Source organism: Melospiza georgiana, chromosome 1 (genome assembly GCF_028018845.1).
Source record: "Melospiza georgiana isolate bMelGeo1 chromosome 1, bMelGeo1.pri, whole genome shotgun sequence".
Taxonomy (NCBI): Eukaryota; Metazoa; Chordata; class Aves; order Passeriformes; family Passerellidae; genus Melospiza; species Melospiza georgiana.
In genome coordinates, this window is record NC_080430.1 from 7124776 (window position 1) to 7136903 (window position 12128).

General features: G+C 38.7%; 1 protein-coding gene across 8 annotated transcripts in view; it reads right to left on the minus strand.

The window, feature by feature from the left end:
- Positions 1-12128, minus strand: part of KMT2C (lysine methyltransferase 2C) — a 189354-nt gene that overhangs the window by 48103 nt on the left and 129123 nt on the right. For 5 of the 8 annotated variants that reach the window (XM_058045054.1, XM_058045091.1, XM_058045071.1 and 2 more), the window contains 4 exons: positions 8062-8127; positions 6407-6619; positions 3618-3746; positions 2350-2469 (listed from right to left, as the gene is read on the minus strand). In XM_058045054.1, coding sequence (XP_057901037.1) covers positions 2350-2469; positions 3618-3746; positions 6407-6619; positions 8062-8127 — 528 coding nt within the window. The remainder of the gene's footprint in view (positions 1-2349; positions 2470-3617; positions 3747-6406; positions 6620-8061; positions 8128-12128) is intronic. The other 3 variants (XM_058045081.1, XM_058045101.1, XM_058045118.1) reach the window with 3 other exon arrangements.

Below are 12128 nucleotides of genomic sequence, written 5' to 3' on the forward strand. Positions count from 1 at the left end.
CCTCTGGGTGTGTGGGTTACTGCACATCCCTCCAGATGCATTCCAAAGTGGCTTTTCTCCAGCTGTGAACTGCCCTGACCACCCAGGCTCTGGCAGCAGGAAATGCCAGATGTGACACCAGCCACAACACTGCTGTACCTCCCAGGGACACAGAGACCTTTAACTTCTGCAGGCAAGCTAAGAATTTGCCAATTTGACAGAAATTATAGGTGCCGTTCAACCAGGTATTTAAAACGACAATTCCACTCAAGAAGTATCTCCAGTGTCATCAATGCTGAGTTACACATTAACCACCTTTCATTTCATACACTATTTTTTCCTCAAATTAGAAGTAAAAAAACTTATTTTTTTTAAATCTGAGAAAGAACTATCATATCAATAATGAACACCCTAGAAAAAGAAATCTATAAAGAAGCCCTTCAAGAAAAATTACACATTTATTCAGCTGTCATATTTCAAAGTGGCACTGCTTTTTCTAATAAACACAAAAGCACACAGTGCTCATCAATCATTCAGTATTTTATTACAACAGAGCAAGAAAAACACTGCAGGTAATGCAGAACTTTTCAAGTTCTGCTACTTCTGTCTTGCCAAAGCAAATTACATGAAGTTAAGGACTCTGGCAAGTTATTTAAGAAACTGAATTATCATGATAATAAAATCAGCTCTGCTTTGTAGTGCAGTGATCTCCTGCAGGATATCCAGAGGACCATGAGTGGAATGAGGTTCACCAGCACTGACCTCTGCACTGAGAGGGAGGCTTTATAGAGAAAAGGAGTGGATGTGACAAGGGTGCAAAAAATCCTGGTAAAGCTGATGAGAACTGGCCACTGAGGAGCAGGCTCTTGGCAAGCTGATTTGTATTTTTCTCAACTAGCAATTGTGCCTGAGCACAAAATGAAACTCCAACTTTCAACTGAAGAATACTTGTTTAAGAATAGTCCTTTTTAACAACATGCATTGTAGTGTTACCCAGAATGGGGAATTAGCTTTTTAGCCAATTAAAAAAAAAAAAGTTTTACTTAAAGGAGCAGACCCCTATGCAAATGAAAAGATCTAACACAACATTTTCAGCACAACTTGAAATAAGGCAGTATGCTACACTGAAACATTATTTACAAAGCAGAAACACAGCTGTAACACTAATATTGAAGAGAAAGCAAACACTATACCAAGATTGGGAACTTAATCAGAATATCTAGCTGCACTGATAAACGAAATGTTTATTGGCTTTATGAAGTAGTTTTACAAATACAAGCACAGACAATGCTTGAATGTTAGATTTCAGTAACACTGCCTTGATGCTGTAGCAAAGATCTAGTCCCCACCATGTTGTACAATCTACAGCAAGAGACTGATCTGGCTCTATAAAGGGTAAAAAACCTATATCTAAACAGAAAGGAGAGAGTGACAGGAGAAATCTCAGGCCAGGGTCTTTAACTGGGGTGGTATCAGCCATCCTTCAGAAGCAGCTGCCTCCTTCTACTGACTTACCAGGGAACAGGCTCTGAACTAAACATATTCCACATCTCCCCTGAATGATACCTCAACACCCTCTAGATCAGTGTGAGCAACTTCAGATGGATGGAATAATTTAGTCTAATCACACACAGCAAGAAAGAGAAAAAGGCCCATGAATAAAATCTGACTTCTTGTTAGGTGCCCAATCTACTGAGAACTGCAGTGTCAGAGGTATGAAAATGGCTCTGCCATGGGAAAAGGCACCCAACAAAGTCAAGGATTCTTCAGCCCTGGAAAAGGCAACACTGATGGGGAAATATGATACACATCTAGAAAATATTTCTAGAATGAATGACTTTTAAAAAATAATCTTTCATAACATTAAACATGAAGACAGCTTATGAAACTCTCAGATATCAGATATCTCATATCTGGCTTAAAATAAAAAGGAATTATTTCTTCATACAGCAATAACATATGACTAAACTCTCTAATAAAGGATTTCCCAGAGCATGAACAGATTTATAAAAATTGATTAGACACACTCATGGAATATGAAACACTGCTGAGTATTAAAACTGATGGTCCAGAAGACACGTCTGGACCAGGGCTACATCTGGAGAAAGAGGACTGCTCTAAATCTAACACAGTAATAATAGTAATAATAATAATAATTCTCACTGTTTATCTCCTACAACAGCCTGCAATTCATTGTTTCAGTTTCTTTGTACATAATGGGCTCTGTTGAAATTCTGCTATGCAGGAATGGGTATTTTCAGTTGAATTCATAAAGCCATAATGACAAACATACATGAGCTGTTCATGAGCTGTATTGTCTTTACTGCATTAAGCATGAACAAACACTTAACACCAAATTCCTGCACTTACCTTCATCTCTGCCAGGCAACTGTTCAGAAACAGATCCAGAAGAATCTTTCCTGGAGAGAGATCTTTTTGTCTTCCCCTGCCCCGTACGACTCCTCTGACGTACCATAAATCCACCAATACCTGAACAAGGAAGTAAAAATTCAATGTATGGAATAAAAACTGTGTTTCATAGTACAAATGAGAGCCAAGATTACTCTGCAGGGTCAAGGAGACTGCTGCATCTAGATGTCTAAGAATGAATCTGAGATACTTGATGAGTTTTCATTTTGAATTTTATGAGACATTTCTGAATTTTTATGTCCCAGTGGGTACACATGTAATGAAAAATGATCAGAATTTCAGGACTATAGACCATCCACAAGAAGTTCAAATCACCAAACCTGGCAACTTTCAGGTGTTGGTTTTCCCCTCCCTTGGGGCAAACTGATGAGTTGCTGGAATTAGCTGTCAATCTACCAAATGAAACCTATTAAAGAACCTCAAAGGACCACAAAAAATCCTCTGCAAATAGCTCTAGAGAGCCCACCACTCCAAATGATGCTATCCAAGAAGGACATATCCCAAATAAAAAGATAATTAATCAACATCATAGAGCCCTGGAACTCCCGAATCCTTCACTAGAGACTGACTGCAGAGTTCCTGATCTTTGCAGTTGGTGTGTATGGATCTAAATGTATCAGATACAGATCTGTTTCATTTTTCAGGGGAATTGTTGGCTGCAGAAAACTAATGGATAACTAATAGATGTATTCTGTGTGGATACAGCTCAACTGTTTGTGCACCCAAGACATACAGGTAATTAATTCAGTCAGGATAATTAAGAGTCAACTGCACAAAGAAATTAAAATAAATGAATTCATCCAGTAACTGAATTCATTAAAATTCACCTGTCAGAAGTAATCTGCGTATACCTAGTAAACCACTCTTTTAAAGTATTTCAGAAAGCATCTAAAATAACTGCAAAAAGTTGTCTGAAGTTCAGATATTTCCATATATATACACACATAAAAACTCTCCTTCAACAATTATAGAAATACAGCACCATTTCCTATAAGTTAAGAATCAATAAGGCATAGATCTGAACTACTACAAGTAATTGAAAAGCACACTAAGAACAAGTGCACTGCTGACCAGCAACCTTTGGAAATGTGTTTTGACATAGAACACTTCAGAATTGCATGGTATTTTTTTTTTTTTTTTTTATTTTGTAATTCTACAGAAAAAAAATGAGCAATGGACACACAATGATCTAAGTTACTTTATCCTACCAGGTCTGTATGGTTTTCGCTTCCTTTTTTTAATCCCATCAGCTCCTTCAGCCACTTTGGTATCATCATCCACAGCTTCCCGTTCTGGGCTGGAATCTGATTTTCCATCACAATCCATAAGGTCACCTTCTGCAGAAGAGAGGCAATGGTAACTTTAACTGGAAAAGCCAAACAAAATTATTTTTTCCAAAATTTCCACATCTGACTGTTTCATGAGAAACTGTGAGAATGACAGATTTTTCAAAAGGGTGACAGATAATCATAAGCCCTGGACATTTTTGGGAAACTCATCCTAACTATACACACATTTCCTATGAGATGATGCTTAGACAAAATCAGTAAATAAATGCTGTAATTAATATATGTAAATCAGAGAAAGTTTTTGGTACCTCCTTTGGAAGCTTGTGCTAAGTGTCTGAGCAATCTCTAGCTGTTCCAGCAAGGACCCAGTTTTACAAAGATAAATTTCCGTTTCTTCACTGTCCTCCTCAGTTTTCTTTGACAGGGCTTTTTTTTTTTTTTTTAATTGAGAAGACACTCAAAAACTGCAGCCTGTGCAGCCTGCACTTGGAAAGCAAAATGTAATGACTTCTAGTGTAGTGGGCTCATGACTTGAAGCTGTGACTGACTGAAAGCAGACTGATCCATAAAGAGGAATTTGATTTATATAATACAAAATTCAGCCCAAAGGAATTACTCAGCCTTGAAGATGAAGACTATAATTCAAAGTTAGAGTTTATATTCTGTGGGAAAGCAGGGGAGAAACAGATGTAAAGTATGTTGACATTAAAAAGCCTTTGGTGTTGAAGGGAGAGGGAACGAATTCTTCTTGATATCCCCAAAAAGACCTTGCATCTTCATTTTATCATAAACCTTCTGAAATGTTAAATATGCTCTCACCCCTGAAAAGATACTGGAATTCTCATGTTCTGCTTTGGATATAGGTGTACAATTCTAGATGGAGTAAAACCCCATGCAGTTGTAAGAGGGAGAAATACTGTTCTAACAGAGCTGGACTCTTCCACACCACTTTTGCTGTAGCAGAACTGCAACCCTCACTCTTGCACAGGCCAGGTCATGGCCCAGACTCTCCCACTGGTAAAGACCTCACTGAGTTCCACCAACAAAGCCAGTGGATGGCAAAGGCCACCAAGCTGAAGCTCCCAAAGCAAGCTCAACTTTCAAGTGGACTCTAAAATGTAGAAGATTCAGTGAAATCTGAACCTGATGCAAGCCTACAGACAAGAGGGTAACAAAATTCCATGAGCTCACTTTTCTCAGATAAAGCCTCTTTTTTCCATCTGAACATCAAGACCCAAAGTGAGGGTCTTCTCCTTTTTCCCTGGTATTACTACACTGTGTTACTCCAATCAAAGCCATGGCACAGCTTTATTCATGCTGATGCTCATACAAAAATTCCACATGTTTGGAGATAGACACTGATCCCCTCTCCAGAGTAGAGCCCTACACACCCAGAGCTTCAAGAAAATCCAACCCATCTCCATGTACTCACTGTGCTGTCCCCATCACACACATGAATGTGCTTTATCTCTCAAAAAGGCAAAAAGAGGTGATCAGAACTGAAATTGAAGTTGTGGATGCTCTGGCTCTCCCTTTCATATCCTGCTATCACATCTATATAGCCTGTTATCTACTTGTGAAGACCCACCACTTATAGAAGCCAACAAGCAGATAAAGAAGTCAGAAAAAGTCATGTAGAAAACAGGCACACATTTTTAAAAGTAAAGATTATTAACCACTGAAGGAGAACAAGGGAAGTGACTAGCTGGCTCCAAATTCAAAAGCATTTTTTGCTGTCAAAAACCCAGCTGATGGAGAATATGAAAATATGAGATGAAATTTCAGAGTCCATGTAATGCTAGGATGATGTACCAAACCCTGTGAATACTGAAAGACATGAAAGAAAAACAAACTGTTTAAAAGGTTATAAAGAAATGAAAGGAAGCTATTTTTAGTAAAGAATAGTTCTAATCAACAACAGAGGGTAAGAATGTGCTCATCAAACAACAGAAACAACACTTCTATCAACAAGCTAACACTGAAACTTCATTGATGGCTGAAGTACCCAGCTTCTTATGACATTTAACCTGATTAACAAGGCAGTGTTGCAGTAACACAATTGTGGGGAGGTGGGGTGCCTGTGTGCCTCAGTTCCTCTCCAGAGACACCTGCATGACCAAGGCAATGACCTTCTCACTTGCCACTGGAAGGAGCCTTGTCCCAGGCCATGGATTAACCCCTACTGTGCCATCACCCTCCTCAGCACACACAGGCAGATCACAGCAAGTGTTAGCCCAGATCACTGACTCCTACCTTACTTCTTTCAGAAAAGAGAAATACTCTCAGCAAAGAACTACTGCACTTTCCCACTTGATTTTAATACCAGCCTCTCAGTGACACAGATGTTGCTTTGCTGAGCCAACACTTTCAAACAGTTTGCAGTGAATTTGAGTACACCTGTACTCTGTGAGTGTGCAATGTTTTCCACAGGCAACCCAAAGATTAGACAAAAAATCATCTCCTATTTCCAGTGCTGGCAGCCCTAGAAAGGTGAGTTTCCTATAGGATGGATGACCCATAAACAGAACAACAAGGAAAATTCCTGAAATGGACAACAATGAGCTGTGACTACTGTTAAGAAATTTCCATAAAACATTCTGTACAGAACACAGGAGTATCAGTGTAATAAAAACTCCCAGGGATATTTGCAATACACACAGGTACTGCAACACTCCAAGCTACAAGACATGCCAAAAGTAGACTGCTACCTCTACTGTCATCCATCTCCCCATCTCTTGAGTGCTCTGACTGGGCATCTGGGGGTGTCTGAAGCACAGCCACACTGTTCTGATTTATAATCTTCAGTTTAAGCTTTGGTTTCGTCCGTTTTCTTCTCGGTACTGTAACAGTGAGGCTCTGTAACTGAGACATGCCGGATTCTGTCAAGCAGACTCCATCCTGGGTGTATGTCTTCGGTGGGTCTATAAAAGTTGAATGAATCATAACAGCAATATAAAACTCTTTTAATTTACAAGTCTTTGATTTTTTAGGAATAGCACTTACAAGAGTTAATAATCCACAAGTATGGAGCTGACCCATGAGTGAAGAAATTGGAATAAATAAACCAGAGATATCAGACACTGTCTTACACATTACAATTACAGCTTTATGATTTAGAGTCTGTTGTCAAATCCAGCAATAATCCATTACATTGCTATGAAACAACTTATATCAAGGACTCATTAGAAAGAACAATTTTATTATGGAAGTTGGTGCGTTGCAGGGTATTTCTGTATTACTGGCACCCACAGAAAACTGTGCAAGTCATACTTTGGGTCCCTGTTGATTGTCAGCCAAGGCCCCCATCCAGTTCTCAGCACTTTACCTTCATCTTATTCATAACCCTAAGTCTCCAAGAACTCCTGGTAACTCAGAGAAGTTATCAGCCCTATTTCATAGGTAGACAAAAAACCCAAGTAGTATCAAGTGAGCTGCTCAAGATCAAAAATGAAATTGCGGGTAGAACCCAAGTCTCCCAAGACCTGCAAGACTGCTTCTTCCTCAAGCTGTTAAATGACAACTGAGTCCACTGATAAGCTCTAATATTCTTTAATTCACCATGCAGAAAGGCCCTGCCACCTGTGCTGAGGCCCTGCAAATGGAAGCTTGGGAACTTTCAGGGAATTGCCAAATAATGAAGAGGCTGCAATGATGCTTCAGCTCTCTGGAGCCAATTACATCATAATTTGGTAACACAACTTTTGAAAACAGACAAATATAATAACATCTGTTCCATTTAACCAAAAACATTTCCTCATGTAACATCTGACAATACAGCTGGTTCTGAACAAATTCTTCCCACTTGACTGCCTTCTTACAGTGAACTTGAAAGGTGTGTGTTTCAAAAACATCTCACACTCTTTTTCTGATTGAGTATTTGAGGGGAGAACCTTCTCTGAGGTGTCAAATAGAAAAAAAACCTCTAATGTGATGGAAGCTGTCCTAACATGATGGAAGTTGCTGGGTAAAGACTGACTTGGGAGTAGGCTTGTCAGGATTATAGATTCCTAACACAAACCAGACAAATACAGAAAAGCTGCATCCTCCTAACATCTCAAGCCTGTAAATATTTGTGTACATGCTTGACTCAGCCACACTGTGTTATCACCACTGATATTAAGGCAAGCAGCTAAGACTGTAGGATCAAAGCATAATTTAAAGTAATTATTACAGTGCAGGTACGGCAGGCAAGAGAGAAGAAAGAAGAGACAATGAGAAAAAAAATGGAAAGCATGCTGTGGTAACTGAAGGATAGTTAATGCTGTGTGTTACAAAACCACAGGAAAAGGAATTTTTGTCTCATGTAAAAATATACCCTTAGAATATTCTAAATGATCAGATATTAAGCATTTCCATTCTTTACCTAGTTCTTTTGATTTTGAAATAATCTGAGCTCCAACTGATGAATCACAACAGTCCAAAGAAGGCACTGAAAAATAGAGGGAAAATAATTTCAACTTTTAAAAATGGTGACTTGATTTAAATTGAAACTATCAATTTTCCTTGAAGCAGTTCCATTAAACTCCCTAATTTATACTGTTGGCAATCATTTACTTGCACCTATAAAATAAAGTGCTTTTCAGTATCACAGATGTGACTACAAAAGAAGCCTGATAGAAACTGAAGTTCTCCAATTTCCTAAAGCCAAGAATGGCATTGGAATAGTACTGAAGTCAATGGGAAATTATTTCCTTCTACTGGACCAAGGGCAAATGAATACAGTGGGTCTTTTGGGTTGGAAAGCAACCTGTACATTAGTCATGATGTTCAGGTTTTGCTGCCCTAATCATTAAAAATGTGAGGGTTTTGTGAAGTGAGTATTGATCAGTATTTCCCCAAGGAGGGGCTTTGCACACAAGGCTCTCACTGTGTCTGTGCTGTGCTCTTACACAGCACTTGGAGAAGGCTGAGGTATTGAGAACAGATAACAGGACCTGTTGGAAGTTAGATGGGGCAATTCTTATTCCAGGTAAGAGTACTGAAAATGGAAAGCAGAAACTCAAAAACTACACCTTGTGTGCTACAGGGCAGCAGTGGAACGGTGTGACTGATAAAATAATAATCCAAATGTCCTGCAACACAAGGCTACTTCTGCAGTGGGCAGAAATGCTCTTCCCTTTTGCCTGAACTACATAACTGCAATCAGGCTTCACTCACCTATGACGTGTACACTAAACTTTTAATATTAGTAGTGACTTCACAGAGATTACACAGACAGAGCAGTAAAGGGAAAATTAGGAGCTCCTATCTTGCAAACACTGAACTAGAATCAGAAAACCTGTTAGTCAGGCACAGTCAGCATTACCACAGAGACAAGTTTATCCACACTTTTTTCCTTTTTCCTTGGCCTAGAAATCTTACTCATGCTGAATTTAGGACTCAAGATAACATCTGGAGTATTTCCTTTGTGCCTGTCACACAAGCTGAGACCCCTGAGGCAGAGAACCTGTGGGGGTTCTGTGTCACATCAACCATGGCAGTGCGCTGCTGTTCCCACCTCACAACACACCATGGGAGCCAGGACAAGATGGGGAAAAGCACAAAAGCTTCCAAGTAACACTTAAAATGAGTATGAAACATACTGGATGCTTTCTAGCATATAAACAAATATAAAGAAAGTGCAAGTCTGCCTTCAAGAACTACAGTGCTTTGAGAATTTTATGCAATGTGCAACTAATGCAGAGGGTATGACCTACAGAAAACCAGTATTTCATGCAATTAGTAAATAAAAGGAACCTATGAGAGCTACTGAAAAACTGAACTCAACAGTGGAGAGAAAAACAAGGAAGAAAATAAATTGAAAATGACATTTTGAAAGAGACATAAAGCCAGAAAGAAACAAAAACGGGGGACAAGCTGCAAAAATGAAGATACTCAAAACACTGAACTGAAAAAAAAGAATATAGGCAGATTGTAAGAACTATTCAAAGTGGAATAAGACATCATCTGTTCATTTAATTTCTTATAATTTACAAGATGGTTTTAAGAATGAAGTAGCAATTATTGAATTGGAATCTAAGGTAAACAAGAAAATCAGGAAGACAGTTGTGAACAGAAATTTGAAATCCTTAATTTAAAAATCAAACAACAGAGAGATCATCTCATCCAGGTCAGACTGAACAATTTTAGCTCTGGAGACTGAATAGAGTTGAAAGGCTCAAATAAACAAGCTGCTAGTGACAGAGGTGAGGCCTTCAGAGACCCACTCACAAAAACTGCAAACAGTGTTTGAAGACAGTATCAAACAGACTTCCAGAAAAGAAGCTAATTAGGGTGCAGATTAAGGATTACAATCAATGAAATGGATAGCAGAAAAGCACAGTACTGTTAGAGAAAGCCTATCCAAAGAGAAAAAAATAAAAAGGAAAAATAGTGCTTTCTGAGGCATTCAGCTGAAGTTTAACCAAAATTGTTAAACTTATCTGCAAAAGGGTTTAAATGTGCTGAATATTGTACAGCATTCAGTAGCCTCAGCTGAAAGCAAATAATTGCAGAGAATACAATGATGAGGAAAAAAAAGCAGAGTTCATTTTTAAGGCTGTTTTAGAAAAGAAGAACTCTATGAAAAAATGCAACCAGCAAATGAGATAGAGTGGAATGGCTGATGTAGAATACAGCACTAACAGAGCACTCTTTATTGGGTGCCTGCATCGCTGTGTCAATGACACAGGGATTTTTTCTGGTAAATGCAGTAACACAAGAACATTAGAGCTGACATAGTAAATGTGCTAAATAATAAAAAAAAAGAAAAGTTAATTTTTTAACACACAGTATTATGTTGGGCTTATATCTTGTAAAGTACGTAGAATTAAATTTCAGAACAAAGAAAAATTTACATCAGTTTAATGAAAATGATACAACAGTGACTGCTATCCATAATGTGTCTCACTGGCAGTATCAGGTACCCCTGGACAGGGGTAAGTGATACCAAATCCTCACTGCCTCCATGAGCATGTTCACTGGAGCCCCAGGAGGAATAACTGCACAGGCAGCTGCAGAAACTGCACCCAGATCAGTTCTAACTCTTACAGAAAACCAGGCAGAGCTCTGAATCCTGCAGAGGAACAAAAACAGCACCAAGGGAGAAGGAAGCTGGGGTCTGGATGGAGACAGGATGGGATAAGTGAGGAGGGGTGAAATTTGCAGATGGGGCATGACATGCAAGGGCAAATGACACAAAGGCAGAACTGCTGAGGAGATGGTCAAGAACTGTCCAGGAGCTGATGTGGGTGAGAGACACAAACCCCTCCTGAGTGTGCAGGAATGACAGCACAGGGGAAAAGCTGCTGCTACCTAATGCACCTGCCTAGAATCTAGTCATGAGAATTTCTAAATTTCTCTAGAGGACACAGCAATATGCTGGGGGACATTTTTTATAACTTCAGAAAGTACTAAAAGGAACCTGATAAAATAGTGATCAGTGATAGCTATTTCACAATAACCTAGTAATGAAGGTTTCTGGTACACTACACTGGAGCAAATCTTACCCCATTCTGGCTTTTGATACTTATGTGTGTTCAAGAATAAAACCAGTATCTTTAATTTCTATTTCCTGAAGAAGATGACTTTTTAAGAATTTCAAGTATGATGAGATAGGGAAGAGCTCTTACAAATTTTAAAAAGTTTCTACTTTCTGAAGAAAGAGAAATGAAATCTCATTCTCAATACCTACACACAAGAACAAGTTACTCTTCACCAAGGGTACACCTGCAATGTTTTGTTTCTTTATTAGGTTGAGGGGTTCTTGTTTCTTCTAGAAAGAAAGTGGTTAAAACCCCTGTAACAATACTTGCAACACACCTGACACATCAAATGGAAAGGGCAAGAACCATCCCAGTAAGAATCCCACAGTATGATACATTTTTAGATGCTTTCTACTCTAAGTAACATTTATTTCCCTAAGTTTATCAAACACTAATTCTTCTCACTTTGAAAGAAAAAATTACAGAAATTTTCCAGAGAAGTTTTAAAAGAATTCATAAAAGACTGAAACATTTCATATAGAAGAACATGCAGGTATTTCTATCAACATGCATCAAAGGACATATTCAGACATGCAACTGTGCAAATTTACATGTGTTAGAGAGGTTTTAATACTGAGTCAAAACAGGAAAGAATAAACCGAAAAACTTCTCTTAGAAAAAAAGGTGAAAAAAACCTGCAAAGAAAACTTGGGAACTCCCAGAGGATTGGTTCCTATTCCTTGAAATCCAAACCTAAGCAACACAACTACATAGAGGTGTGCAGGAAGGACTAACTCAGGGGCCAGCTTCTGCCTGGAAGTGAAACACCTCTTGTGAAGCTGTTCCATCTCACATATCATGGACTTTAATTATCTCTACAAGGTAGCTCTGCCAGCTCCAAGCAGAAAGGAAGAAGTATTTCTTACTTGGATCTTTTTGCTTTAAGTACTCAAAGCTTATTATAAAA